The 12,247-nt window shown below is 37.2% G+C and overlaps 1 protein-coding gene across 4 annotated transcripts in view; it reads left to right on the top strand.

Moving 5' to 3' along the window:
- The window catches only part of Ccdc82 (coiled-coil domain containing 82), a 37,099-nt gene that overhangs the window by 12,376 nt on the left and 12,476 nt on the right, over positions 1-12,247 (top strand). For 3 of the 4 annotated variants that reach the window (XM_028763341.1, XM_028763342.1, XM_028763343.1), the window contains 3 exons: positions 3,520-3,612; positions 8,174-8,298; positions 10,982-11,152. In XM_028763341.1, coding sequence (XP_028619174.1) covers positions 3,520-3,612; positions 8,174-8,298; positions 10,982-11,152 — 389 coding nt within the window. Of the gene's footprint in view, positions 1-1,867; positions 3,613-8,173; positions 8,299-10,981; positions 11,153-12,247 lie in introns of those variants that run through there. The other variant, XR_003710861.1, reaches the window with a different exon arrangement.

The following is a 12,247-nucleotide window of genomic DNA, read 5'->3' as shown; positions in this document are numbered from 1 at the left end:
GAGAGAGAGAGAGAGAGAGAGAGAGAGACTTTAATTTCAATTCCCAGTCCAGATTATATGTATTTAAGGAGTTTTCACATTGTCCCCACTTCTTGTTACTGTTGTGTCCTTTGAATGCAGTAGACACTTAACATATCCTTTGATGTGCCAAATCAACTCAGTGACTGTAGAGGAGATAGGTAGGACCAGAGTGGGCTAATGGACAGCTGACCCTCAACCTTCATTTTGACCCTCCACTGAGACATCTCTGATTCATTCAGTTTGGTTTTAGAAAAGAACAAAAACAAAGTACACTAACACAGTTATCTATGCTGGGAAAGAAATTCTGCTTAGCCTGAGTCTATTGTAAAGTAGATAAAGGAGAGCTAGTATTGAAAAGACATTTGCACCGGGGATGATAACATGTTTGTATGTCATCATGTGCATATAACCACAATCAATAAGTTTCTAACTTAACCAGTGATACAGAAGATAAGGGAAGAATATGACTAGTTTAAGACCAGTATTGCATGTTTAATTTTTTGCTGGAGTTTTCTACCCAAATTCTTCCTTCCCCATGTGCATGCATGGGTAAAGAGGAACTGTTAAAAAAAAATGGTTCTCCTACTCTGCCTTTACCCCTCATGCTAAGTGTATGCTTTCACTCCATAAAACAACATGTCAGCAAGGTATGTACTTCTTCCTGGAGAAGTGTTAACTTTCTCTTGCTCCTTGGAATAAATTTAGTGCTAGCGAGACCAGGTTTGGGAGAGATAACAGAAATAATGCCATCAGAACCCATTCACAGGACCCATCTCCAGCTCTATGGTATTCTAGGAGGCTCATCCTCCACAGATATCCAAAACAAGCTATTTTAAAATTAGTAAAAGATATCAGAAAAGTGGCCAAAATAATAATGAATATACAAATCTCAGTTAGCTCTTTGTACAGTAGAAGTAAATACTTAAATGATATAATTAAGGAAAAATTCTTCCCACACTGATAACAAAATGCAGTTCCTAAGCCCAAATGTAAAAACATGGCTGGCTCTGTAGATAGAAAAACACACTTACTGTGAAATAAGAAAGACAGCTTAAGTGGGGAGATACAGATGATCTGAAAGTAATATATACACTGCAAGAGGTCTTTCTTCTAAAGTTAGTTTTTGGTTCAACTTTACAAAACAATTCTGAAGTTCACTTAGAAGATCAAGTACATGAGAATAAAGTAAACTTTGAAAACATAGTAATTGAAAGGATTTTTCACTCTAAGATATAAAAAGTTATCATTTAGTTGAAATAAGTAAATCAGGGCAGAACTGACATGAGAAGAGCATCCACATCAGTAGGAAGGACACATGGTGCTCAAACAAAATCTTAGCATATGTGTATGGGGCTAAGGGATGCAGGAAAATCGGCAGCCTACTTAGACATCAGATGGAACATGGAAGAATTGATTGCTACCTGAGAAAAGTAAAGTCATGCATAATAACAAAATTGGCATTCTTATCCTTTTCCAGATTGAAGCGATCATGAAGGACTGGAGCCATGGTCTATAATAGAGTACACACATAGCATGTGGGAGACACTGAGTGCAAAGCTCAATTTTACCAAGCAATAAGAGATGAATGGGGTGGGGGAAGGCATTAACTAAATCTCCAAGACTATAGCACAGATATTCATTCAATATAAGAATTAGAACTAGTCTGGAAAGAATCCTGAGCTCCTAGCCTAGTTCTGTCTCTTTTCTGTTTATTTGTGATCTTAAGGATCTTTGTCAGTGAGCACTGTCATTTTTCCTAATAGGTGAAAAATTAGAGTTTTATATTAACCAATTCTCAATTCAATTCTGTGTCTGAAAACTAATACCAAATCTATCACCTATGCAGGGAAAGTGAACACAAAGACTGGAAGAGACAGCCTGAGACTCCTCCTCCAACACTTAGCTACATGACCTTAGGAAAACTTCCATCATCTTTCAGTTACGCCAGCTAAAAATAAACTAAGGGAAGTATCTCTTCTATTAGCCGTTTAGAAATAAGGCAGAGCACATAAGTGTTTTGAGTGATGCCTGGTATTTACTTCCTCAGCTGTGTTATTTTTTTCAGTTGGAGATACCAGAACATTATTCCAGCACTGCCCACCCATTCACTCAAGTACAGTGAAACCAGAACCTTCTTTCTAGAGGGAGTCTTATGAGCATGGCTAGGAGAAAGATAGTGTAGCTAGGAAATAAAACACCCAGGAAATGGTGGACCTCTGTTCTTGCCTTTCCTCTTATCCTTTCCAGAGCCTTTGAAATGTTGCTGCAGCTCTTAAAATTTCATGGCCAATGAATAACACTGGCCATTAGCACTTTCAAGATTAGCATGTTCAGTGAGGGACAGAAAGCTCCATTTCATTTGCCTGATGAATAAACATAGTCCCAAAGTGGGTGAGTTCAACATTTTTCCAACATGCCTGTTAATAATCCACAGAAGAGCTTTCCCTTAATATAATTTGAAAGAGTTAGAAGGAGTTTGGATGAATTTAACTCAAAATTATTTACCTAGTCTAGTCAAGAGGGGAAATTCTTTTGAAGTATTACTGAATTTTACTTTGTTAGAAGCTACTGATGTGTGTGTGTGTGTGTGTGTGTATACAGCCTTCCTCTTGGAATTTTCAATGGTGATAGACCCTCTAAAGTCTAAGACCCAGTCCAAAGTACTTTAGCAGCTCCATGGAAGTAGAGACTTGAAATTTCCCTGAAGGCCTCAAAAAACCTTACATAGTCCTATCAGCAAACAGAAGTGCAACAGCCTCTCCATATTCAATCCATTTTGTCAGCTGGAAGAAAAACCCCAATATGTTCATGATTTCTAAAGGTATAACCTACTTTTTTATTCAGGCCCTAGCTAAACATCTTCCACATTTCCAGACATAGTTCACAGGCATCTCCAGCAGGGAGAGTGTTCTTTGATGACCATTTGAATCATGGGCGGAAGAATTTTCTAGAGAACATTTCCATGGCCCATAGTAAAGTCTAGCACCAGAGTAACAGGAACAGCAGTGCTGCCTGACCTGTCACCATGATGAACTCATGTCTGAGGCTGGGTTACAGAGGATATAATGGCATTATATGCATAGCATGGGAAGGAGAAGGCGTAGCTCTTAAAGCAGTGTGGAAAATCCTGCATCTGTGACAGGGTGAAGGAGAATAGGGTTGTCATGCCCACTGAGGTTTCTGTGAGTAGCAGTTTCCTGGACCATGTCATATATATCATAGACTAAAGCATATTAAACAGTCCACTTGGGAAGCTCTCTTGCCTTTTTCATTCACTGTAGTAGATAATTAATTTCAAGTGGACATGGATTATTTTGATTTTTCACAGTGTATCTCTCTGTTGTCTGAAGAATTTTCCCTTGATAAGTCTGGGACCATTTTAGATTCAGGATGAGTGAACTTTGTGAAACTTGTACCAGTTTCTTAGCAGGGAGCCTGTTGTAGTCACTGTACAGTGCTATTTGGTATGTCCTAATAATTGCTTTAAATTAATTTCAGATTCTTTTAGTGACCATTATACTCACTTTGAAATAGTTGTGAAGGCTCTTCTGATCAATGCTTTTGATGGATCTTTTCTGGAAAGTTTGTATGGTAAGTTATTAGTATCACTAAAATTTTTGTTGTTATTATTGTTTTTAATTTTCCTAAATAGCGTTTGAAACTAAATGAAACAAAGCCAAGACAAACCATTCTTAAGTCTTGCCACTTAAACAGTTTGCTACTTGAGATCTATAGATGGCAAGTAGGTGACAAGTCGTTGCTCCCAAAGTGTCTACAGTAAATTGTAGAATATCAAACATACACACTACAACATAAGGGTGCCTCAACATTCATGTTATCAGGACCTCTAAGACTTTGAACTTTACCAACAGACACATGCTGTTTTCTGTTTTTATACCATGGTCCATTCTGTTCTCTATCAGAATGTAATTCTTTTTTGTTAATTGCAGATAGTCTAAGTAAGTTGTGAAAGCTGTGAATACTTTTCATTGCCTCACTCAACGCCATTCTCATCCTGAGTATGTGTGTACCCTTACATGTGAATTATTGTATTGTGTCAAAAGTGAACCTCTACTGTCTTGCATTACTAGAATATGAGAAATTAAACTTTAAACATACACAGATCTCTAGCAAAAAATCTGACATTTCATAGACTGTATATGTTGTGCTGAATACCTATAAGTACTTAAGTAAGATTTTATTCATAAGTTATAGAAAAATGTGTTTTGAATGATCCAGGCACTATTTGAGGATTGGTAATGACTTCAAGACATTAGAGTCTTATCTTTTGTAGCTTAAAATTAATCAGACACTGAGTAAACAAGTAGATAGCATAATATGTGAGCTAAAAACTAGATTGTACCTCTTATGGAAATAAAGAGTACAGAGTTGAACAATAAGAGAAGCTATTGTCTATTAGATAGATGTCAGATAGATAGATGATAGATAGATAGATAGATAGATAGATAGATAGATAGATGACAGATAGATAGATAGATAGATGGTAGAAACATACATACATACATTCATACACACACACACAGATAGACAGACAGACAGACAGAGTCTTAGGTAGGGTTTCTATTGCTTAGATAAATCACCATGACCAAAAGCAACTTAAATAGGAAGGAATTTATTTCAGTTTATAACTCTCAGGTCACACTCCTTCACTGAGGGGAGTTAAGGCAGAAACCTTAATGTAAGAACTGAAGCAAAGCCACAAATAGTGCTGAGTACTGGCTTATTTTCATGGCTTGCTCAATCTGCTTGCTTATACACCCCAGGACTATACCACCTGTCCAGAGGTTGCCTCACCCACAATGGACTGGTCCCTCCTAAATCAATCACTAATTAAGAAGTTGTACTAAAGACTTGCCTAGGCAAGCCTTACAGAGTAATCTTCTCAACCGATAGTCCCTCTTCCTAAATGACTCTAACTTGTGTCAAGTTGGCACCTAGCCAGAACAGATAGATAAACTGTAATATAACATATGTGCAAATGTAAGTATGTGAATAGTTTCAAAGAATGTAATGAAGAAGTAGATTTTAAACAGAAACAATGAGTAAGGTAATATTAATTTGCTTTATATTTCTGTGATAAAAAATACTGACAAAAAGCAATATGGGAAATAAAAGTTTATTTGGTTTATATATACTGAGTCACAGTTTATTGAGGGAAGCCAAGGCAGGAACATGGAGGCAGGAACCAAAACAAAGGAAATAGAGGAGTGTTGCTTACTGGGTTTCTTAGCCTGCTCTCTTATACAACACAAGACTACCTGCCCAGGGATAGCATTACCCACAATGAGCTAGGCCTTCTCACTTTCATTATTAATCAAGAAAATGCCCTTAGAAATTTGCCTATAGGCAGTCTGATGAAAGTATTTTCTCAATTGAGTTTTCTTCTCCCTACATATGTCTAGTTTTGGATCAAGTTGACAAAAACCAGCCAGGACAATTGACCCCTTATCAGTTTGATGTACCAGTATATTACTGTTACACCATATGTTGAATTATATTGCTAATTAATAAATCCCTGCAGCAGGTTCACTACCTGCCTCAATGCTTTATGTTCCCGAATGGAAGACACAGACACACACACAGCCTTTAATTTTAATGTGCTTTATACAGCTCAGTAGCTGGGCCACTCACTGCCTAACCTCCACGTGGTTAATCCTGAGTTATTTCTTACTAATTCTATGTCCTATCTTGGCTGCTCTAGATCCAGAGGGCTGCCCAACTGAGCCATGCTCTGGATCGCAGTCTCCTGGCTCCTTCACATGGCAGCCATGCCTCTCTGTCCTGCACTCTTCTCAGGCATGGTGTCTCTCCTCTCCTCCAGACTCTCTGGACATGGCAGATCTCCCTTCTCCTTTCTCCTCTTCTCCTGGTCCTGGGAAATTCCAAAAATCTGCCTCTGTCTGTCCTTCCCAGCTATTGGCTGTTGGCATTTTTATTTACCAATCGGAACCAACCAGGGGCAGGTTCCCAGAAGCTGTGTAGAGACACTTGTGTAGCAGCATTAGGGACAAAAATTAGACTACAAGCATCATTAGGCCAAACCCACTACACCATACCCTTCCTTTCTTGTATATTTATAAGTTCTCATATTAATATCGATATTTCAATAAAGAGTAAATTCCCCACAGTCTGTAAAAATTCAAATATTCTTAAGTTCAGTCTTTTTAAAACATTAAAAGTCTCTGTCAAAGTTCAAAGCCTCTTTAAAACTGCAAAGTCTCTAAGCTGTGGGCTCCCGTAACATCAAAATCAAAAGACAAGTCAAATATTTTCTTTCTGCAAGAGAGAAGAACCAGTGCATATTCACAACCAAATAAAACCAGAACCAAGGTCTACCAGTTTAAAGTTCAGTGTCAGACTTCTGGGACTCATGATCTTCTGGGCTCCAAAGGGGTTAAGCAGCTCTTGTTCTCTGGCTCTGTTATTCTCAGTACACACAGCTTGTCTCTGAGGCTCAGGCTGACTCTATTCTATACTAGCTACTCTCTGTGGTGCTCATCCCATGGTATTGGCTTCGCCAGTATGCTGGAGACTCTACAGTAACAGCTCTATATCTTTGCCAATAGCCTTTCTTTGGCTGTCTTCAAGGACTCTTTCCAATGCCACATGGTGCTACGCTTCAGCTTCCCTCTGACTCCTTCATGCCTTCAAAACTAGTATTGCCTCCATGACTCCTATTCATTGTCCAGTTTGGCTACTATACAGGGTATACCCTTGACCCAATTTGGATCATATCTTCCGAGCCTGAAGAAATGATCCCCAGAAGCTACTGGTCTCCTTTTTACAGCTGATTCTTCAGTCCCAGCTGGCCAGCACCACAGATTCTTAATTCAAGGCATTATTCAAACAGCCCCAAAAGAGTCTATTCTTACACTGGAACTTCACAAACCAGGCCCCCATTGTCCATATTACTCTCCGAATTCTTATCTTTCAGGATCCCACAGAACTGCCCATTAAGCTCTTGTTTAGCCCAAAGTTTCCAACATCTCTGTAATCCTTCCAAAGCAACATGGTCAGTTCTATCAAAGAAATATTCTACTAATGCTACCAATTTCTGTGTTAGTCTGTTTTATATTACTACAATAAATTACTAACCAAATGCAACTTGGGGGAAGTGTTTACTGGCTTGTATATACTAGGTCATAGTCCACTGAGGGAAGCCAAGGCAGGAACTCAAGGCAAGAACCTGGAGGCAATAATTCAAACAGAGGTCTTAGAGGAGTTCTGTTTACTGGCTTACTTTCCATTGTTTGCTAAGTCTACTTTTTTATACAACTCATCTTGTATTTAGAGAGTTATGTGTCAAGTTGACAAAACAAAACCAGGACAGGATCTACATCAGTTTTATGCTTAGGGCCATAGTAAGAATTAAGAGCATTTAAGAACAACTAGGAAGACCAATTGTCATTATTGTGCACTGAGTCAGCAGGGAGAGGAGAAGACATCAAAGGAGTAGACAGTGGGAAAGGGGCTCTTAATTCATCATCTAGTCTTTAAATTTGTAGTGACTTATTAAAACATGAGAAATTTATTAACTAAATTCACATGGAAATCTGAAGAGAGCAGAAAAGTTAGCATCATAGGCTATGACAAATATGTATAAATTGAGAACAAAATACTAATCAAATTTGGAAAGCAAAAATAAGATGTGGTGTGCTATGAGGAAATAAGGGGAAAGATAAGGCAAAAAAAAGATGTTTCCATTGTGATGGCAAGATCCATGGGTTGATCCATGGATGGAACCAGCTACAGAGCGCCTTAAAAATGGGATCAGTAATTCAATGGTCATGCAAATTGGTTTTAAAGGAAGAGTTAAATGTTCTGTTCAAGCTTTTTCATGTGTCTCCTTGTGCTATTGGAGATAGATAGATGATAGATAGATAGATAGATAGATAGATAGATAGATAGATAGATAGATAATGAGAAAGTCTGAAAATTATGAAAGGGTGACTGAAACTCTGCCCTGTTCTCTGCCCCCATGCTTTCATGAAATGAAGCTTTTATTTCATTAAGTATTTCCTAATTTAAAATAGTTTCAACTATCCAGCCTTCTTTCTAAAACTCAAACATAGTATTCAGTTGATTCAGTATTTCAAGTGTTGTTTTGTTTTTGTTCATCTGCTACTCACAGATGGCACCAGGAAGAAATCCTATGCACAAGATATGTTGACATCTCTTCATTATTTGGATAATCGCTTTATTCAACCCCGTCTAGAGAGTTTAGTCTCTAGAAGTCGATGGAAAGAGCAATATAAGGTATATAGTTTGCCTTTAATCTCTGATACAAACATTGGGACAGTGGCCCTCTCAAGATTCCAATATCCACCCAGAAGGAATAATTTTCTGATGCATAGGCCTTCTGCTTTGTTGAATAATAACATTTTAATCTCTTCTAAAGGCTTTAATTATTTTAAGTATCCACACTAATGTCTTCAATAATTAAATGGTTTGAAATAATTTCAGAGCATCTCTAGGGCTTAGCCTATTTTAAAATGAGGAGATTGTCTTATAAGATGCTTCTTCAGAGAAGAAAGTCACATAGACAAAGAAGTTGGAAAAAGCAGTGTGTAACTTGAACTGGCTCTGTATTGGAGCACTTTTCTGAGCACTAATTCATGAATTTATATGTCAGGTTTTTAAGGCGGGGATTAGACAGCAGCATTTCCCAAATTAATGTGTCCCATGAGGCTGCTTCTTGTGAGATGCCTGTTATTTCTTCTACTGCTTTAAATATTTTACTGTGTATATATGTTTGAAGGGTGTGTAAAAATATATGATGTGTGTGTGAATGAGGACCTATCCATGCCACAGTCCACGCCTGGTAGGGGAAAACTTTCAGGAGCTGTTATTTTCCTTCCACTCTAGGCTCCTGGAATCAAACTCAGGTCAACAGAATGATGTGGCAACATTTTTACCCATAAGCCATCAATTCAGGTCCCTCTTAGGATGTTTAATTTCAATATGGAAACTGACTTACATCACTCTGTAACTTAACATTTTATATTCTAGACGTTTGAGGATTTTTAACTTTATTAAATTGGAATTACTGGATTATATTTTATTCTCCAGATTTGTATTTTAGTGTATCTAATTGACAGAGCATGAACTATGTAATATTAAAAGGTACCCCAACCTTGATATTCAATTTTCTAAGATTAATAAGAAGAAAAATGATAGATAATAGACATTCAAATTCCTTAAAATCTCCCTAGCACTTAAATTAACTTCTATCCTCCTTTACTTCAGAAAACTGAGTTTCATCAAGAACTCTTCAACCTGAAGTAAGCCTGATGATAGGAAATGCCTCCGTTTGAGGGACAGTCAGGGGCTACAAACTCTAAGATTTCAAGTTCAAAGATGGCTTGAATTTAGAACTACCATATGTATGTTTTTATTTCTAGATTTTTAACACCATTAGATCCACAACTTATTCCTCAGATATGGAACAATATTTATCTACTTTTAAGGGAAATAGGTATTTATTTATTTTAGGTAAAATACATAAATCATTATAATATTATTTTCTTTAATACAGAGAAAAATGTTACAATTTTAAAGAACATTTAGCGTTTGACAAATGATTTACATGTGAAATGTATTTCATAAGTCCAAAGGAAAAGAACTAGTCTCTCCTTCATTTCACAGTGAAGAAAAGTGTACTCAGAGTGTAAAGTTCCACAGTTAGTAATTTCACAGGCCAGGATTTAATAGAGTCCAAGACTCTTAGGTCTATGTTATGTTATGCGTGGCCACACTGGCAAGTTACAGTGAATTTAGAAAATTCACAGTGAAATAACAAGATGCACAGAATTATGAGATAGATGATCCAGTAAGATCTTAGGGTATACTGAGTAATACTGAAGAAGATAAAGTAACATGAAGAAAGCTCACTGATGTGACCCAGAAAAGTACTGTGTCACTCCTATGTGGAGAGTGTTCTGCTCACTGTGGTCACTCAGGAAACCAAGCTGTTTGAGCTTTCATCACACTGCGCTTCACAGCACTACAGAAGCAGGAAGGCAAGAGCAGAGGACAGTAGTCTGGATTTCAGTCATTAGTGACATGCTGTGAAGTTTGAAGACTGTGACAGGTAAATCAGACCAGTGCTGTTGATCACACAATATGAAAAGGACCAGTGTACCATCCAGACTGCTGTAGGGGATGAATGTGGATTAGGAACCATGCTAGCAATATATTCAGTGTGTTCATTCAAGTGTGATATTAAAATACACTGCTAATGCAACAATGGTGACTAGCACAAGCTGGGGACAAGCAAAGTCATATAGAAGTGGCTTTATGGCTAACAGGGTTTGCTTATGCAGACCAGGGTTTTTCACATGCTTCACTCATTGATAATTAGTCACTAGATGGTCCATCAGTGCTGGACATGGAACATTAGTAATTGCAAGGTGCTTATTTTCACATGACAAAGCAGGTGACTACAGGAAGATTAAATTATTTCCAGAATGTTTTCAGGAAAATGTGATTTAACTCATGCCCTGAAGAATGAATGCAACTTTTTCAAATTTTAACTACCTTAAATGAACTCCACTTTCACTTTCCCTGATATTTTGTTGCTCATTTTCCTACTTTACTTAATGACTCATTGATATTAATTAGAGATGAGACTATGGAAAAGAAGTAAATTAAAGCCTATTGGAAATATTACTTGGTAGTAATTTGTAAGTAAAGAGATAAATGAAGCAAAGAACTATTCTCTCCTTCACTTCACAGTGAAGAAAGTGTACTCATTCGTTTTTCTTTGTCTTTTTTTTATTGCCATGATTAATAATTTTTTCAATTTAGAAATACCTTCTTAAGTAAGAAATAACATGTGTTATTTTTCTTTCCAGTTATATTTCTTTCCAGTGCTGTCAAAAATGAGTTCTAATTTGGAAGAATTTATATTTGACTTAATTTTCCTGTACTTAATTGTCAGGAGCGGGTTGAAAGCTATTCTAACTTAAGCATCCTTTCGAAGAGCCCCGAAGACTGTGGCTGCCAGGCTTGTGGGCTGCATCGCCACTGTAAATTCTCAGTGCATCTCTCAGGAAAGCTATACAACACCAGGACGATGGAGACGGATGACTTCATGTCAAGTGACAAGCAGGTATCTTTACTAATGTCTCTGCCTGCTGTTTAGAAAATTCAGGCTTCATAGCTTGTCCTCTAGATAGCTCTCACAAATAGAGAAAATACTACAAAGAAAAGAATATAAGGAAATATGGTATATTTGATTTTCTTTCTTTTAGTATGCCACTGATACTAAACAAAGGGTCTCAGCTTGTTAAACAAGCATGCATCCCTAACCCCAGGCTACAATTTTTGAAGGTGAAAAATGCATCTGATATAGCTAGCATATTCACACCCTAATTTAGTGAGATGAAATCAGTGCATATTCTTCATCTCTGTAAACCTTATTATAGGATGGGTGTGATGAGGACAGTTACTGGGGCAAGAAAGGAACAAGGAAGGCTGCCTTTGATGTTCAAAGAACAATATGACGTAGGTCAAAACCTTGTGTCAGGTAGCACCCAAATTAGTAGTTTATAGGTAAGTAATTGAAGATGCCTGTTTAGCCTACAGTGAGAGAATTCAAAGAGAATTCACTATACTTCAATTTAGACAATATCTGATTTGTCAGTGTCTAGAGCAATTATTTACCTGACTAAGATGCTGTTAAATTTGAGTATAGAAAAATAATTTCAAGAATAAATAATTGCTAGGCATGGTGATACACATCTTTAATCCCAATACTCAGGAGGCAGAAAGAAGCAGGCATAAGCTTCCTAGTCCACAGTCAGGGGTACACAGAGAAACTGCAGCTCAAACAGACAAACAAACAAGCAAAAAAAAAAAACAAAATTAAAAAAATAGTTAATAGATAAGAGTGGGACAGTATAATGTGAACTCATAAAAAAATGTAGAATCTGTGGTTTTTAATCTTACCTTGTAAAAAGGGTACGTTTGTGAGTATACTGAGACCTTCCTCTAGTGACACTGCATATCTTTGTAGGATATATGGTTTGGATGAGATAGAGACCCAAAATTGCTAAATCTTCCATTATGAAAGTGGAGGAAATATGGCTTACTGGAAAGTATGATTCATGAGTACTATTGGGCAACAATTGACCAGATCCCTCTGAGAAATGCAATGAAGATTGGAAAACTCATTTAGAGATTTTAGTCATGGGGGTTGGAGATA

Source organism: Grammomys surdaster, unplaced genomic scaffold, assembly GCF_004785775.1.
Source record: "Grammomys surdaster isolate TR1022 unplaced genomic scaffold, NIH_TR_1.0 138, whole genome shotgun sequence".
Lineage (NCBI taxonomy): Eukaryota > Metazoa > Chordata > Mammalia > Rodentia > Muridae > Grammomys > Grammomys surdaster.
This window is presented reverse-complemented; position numbering and strand designations above follow the sequence as displayed.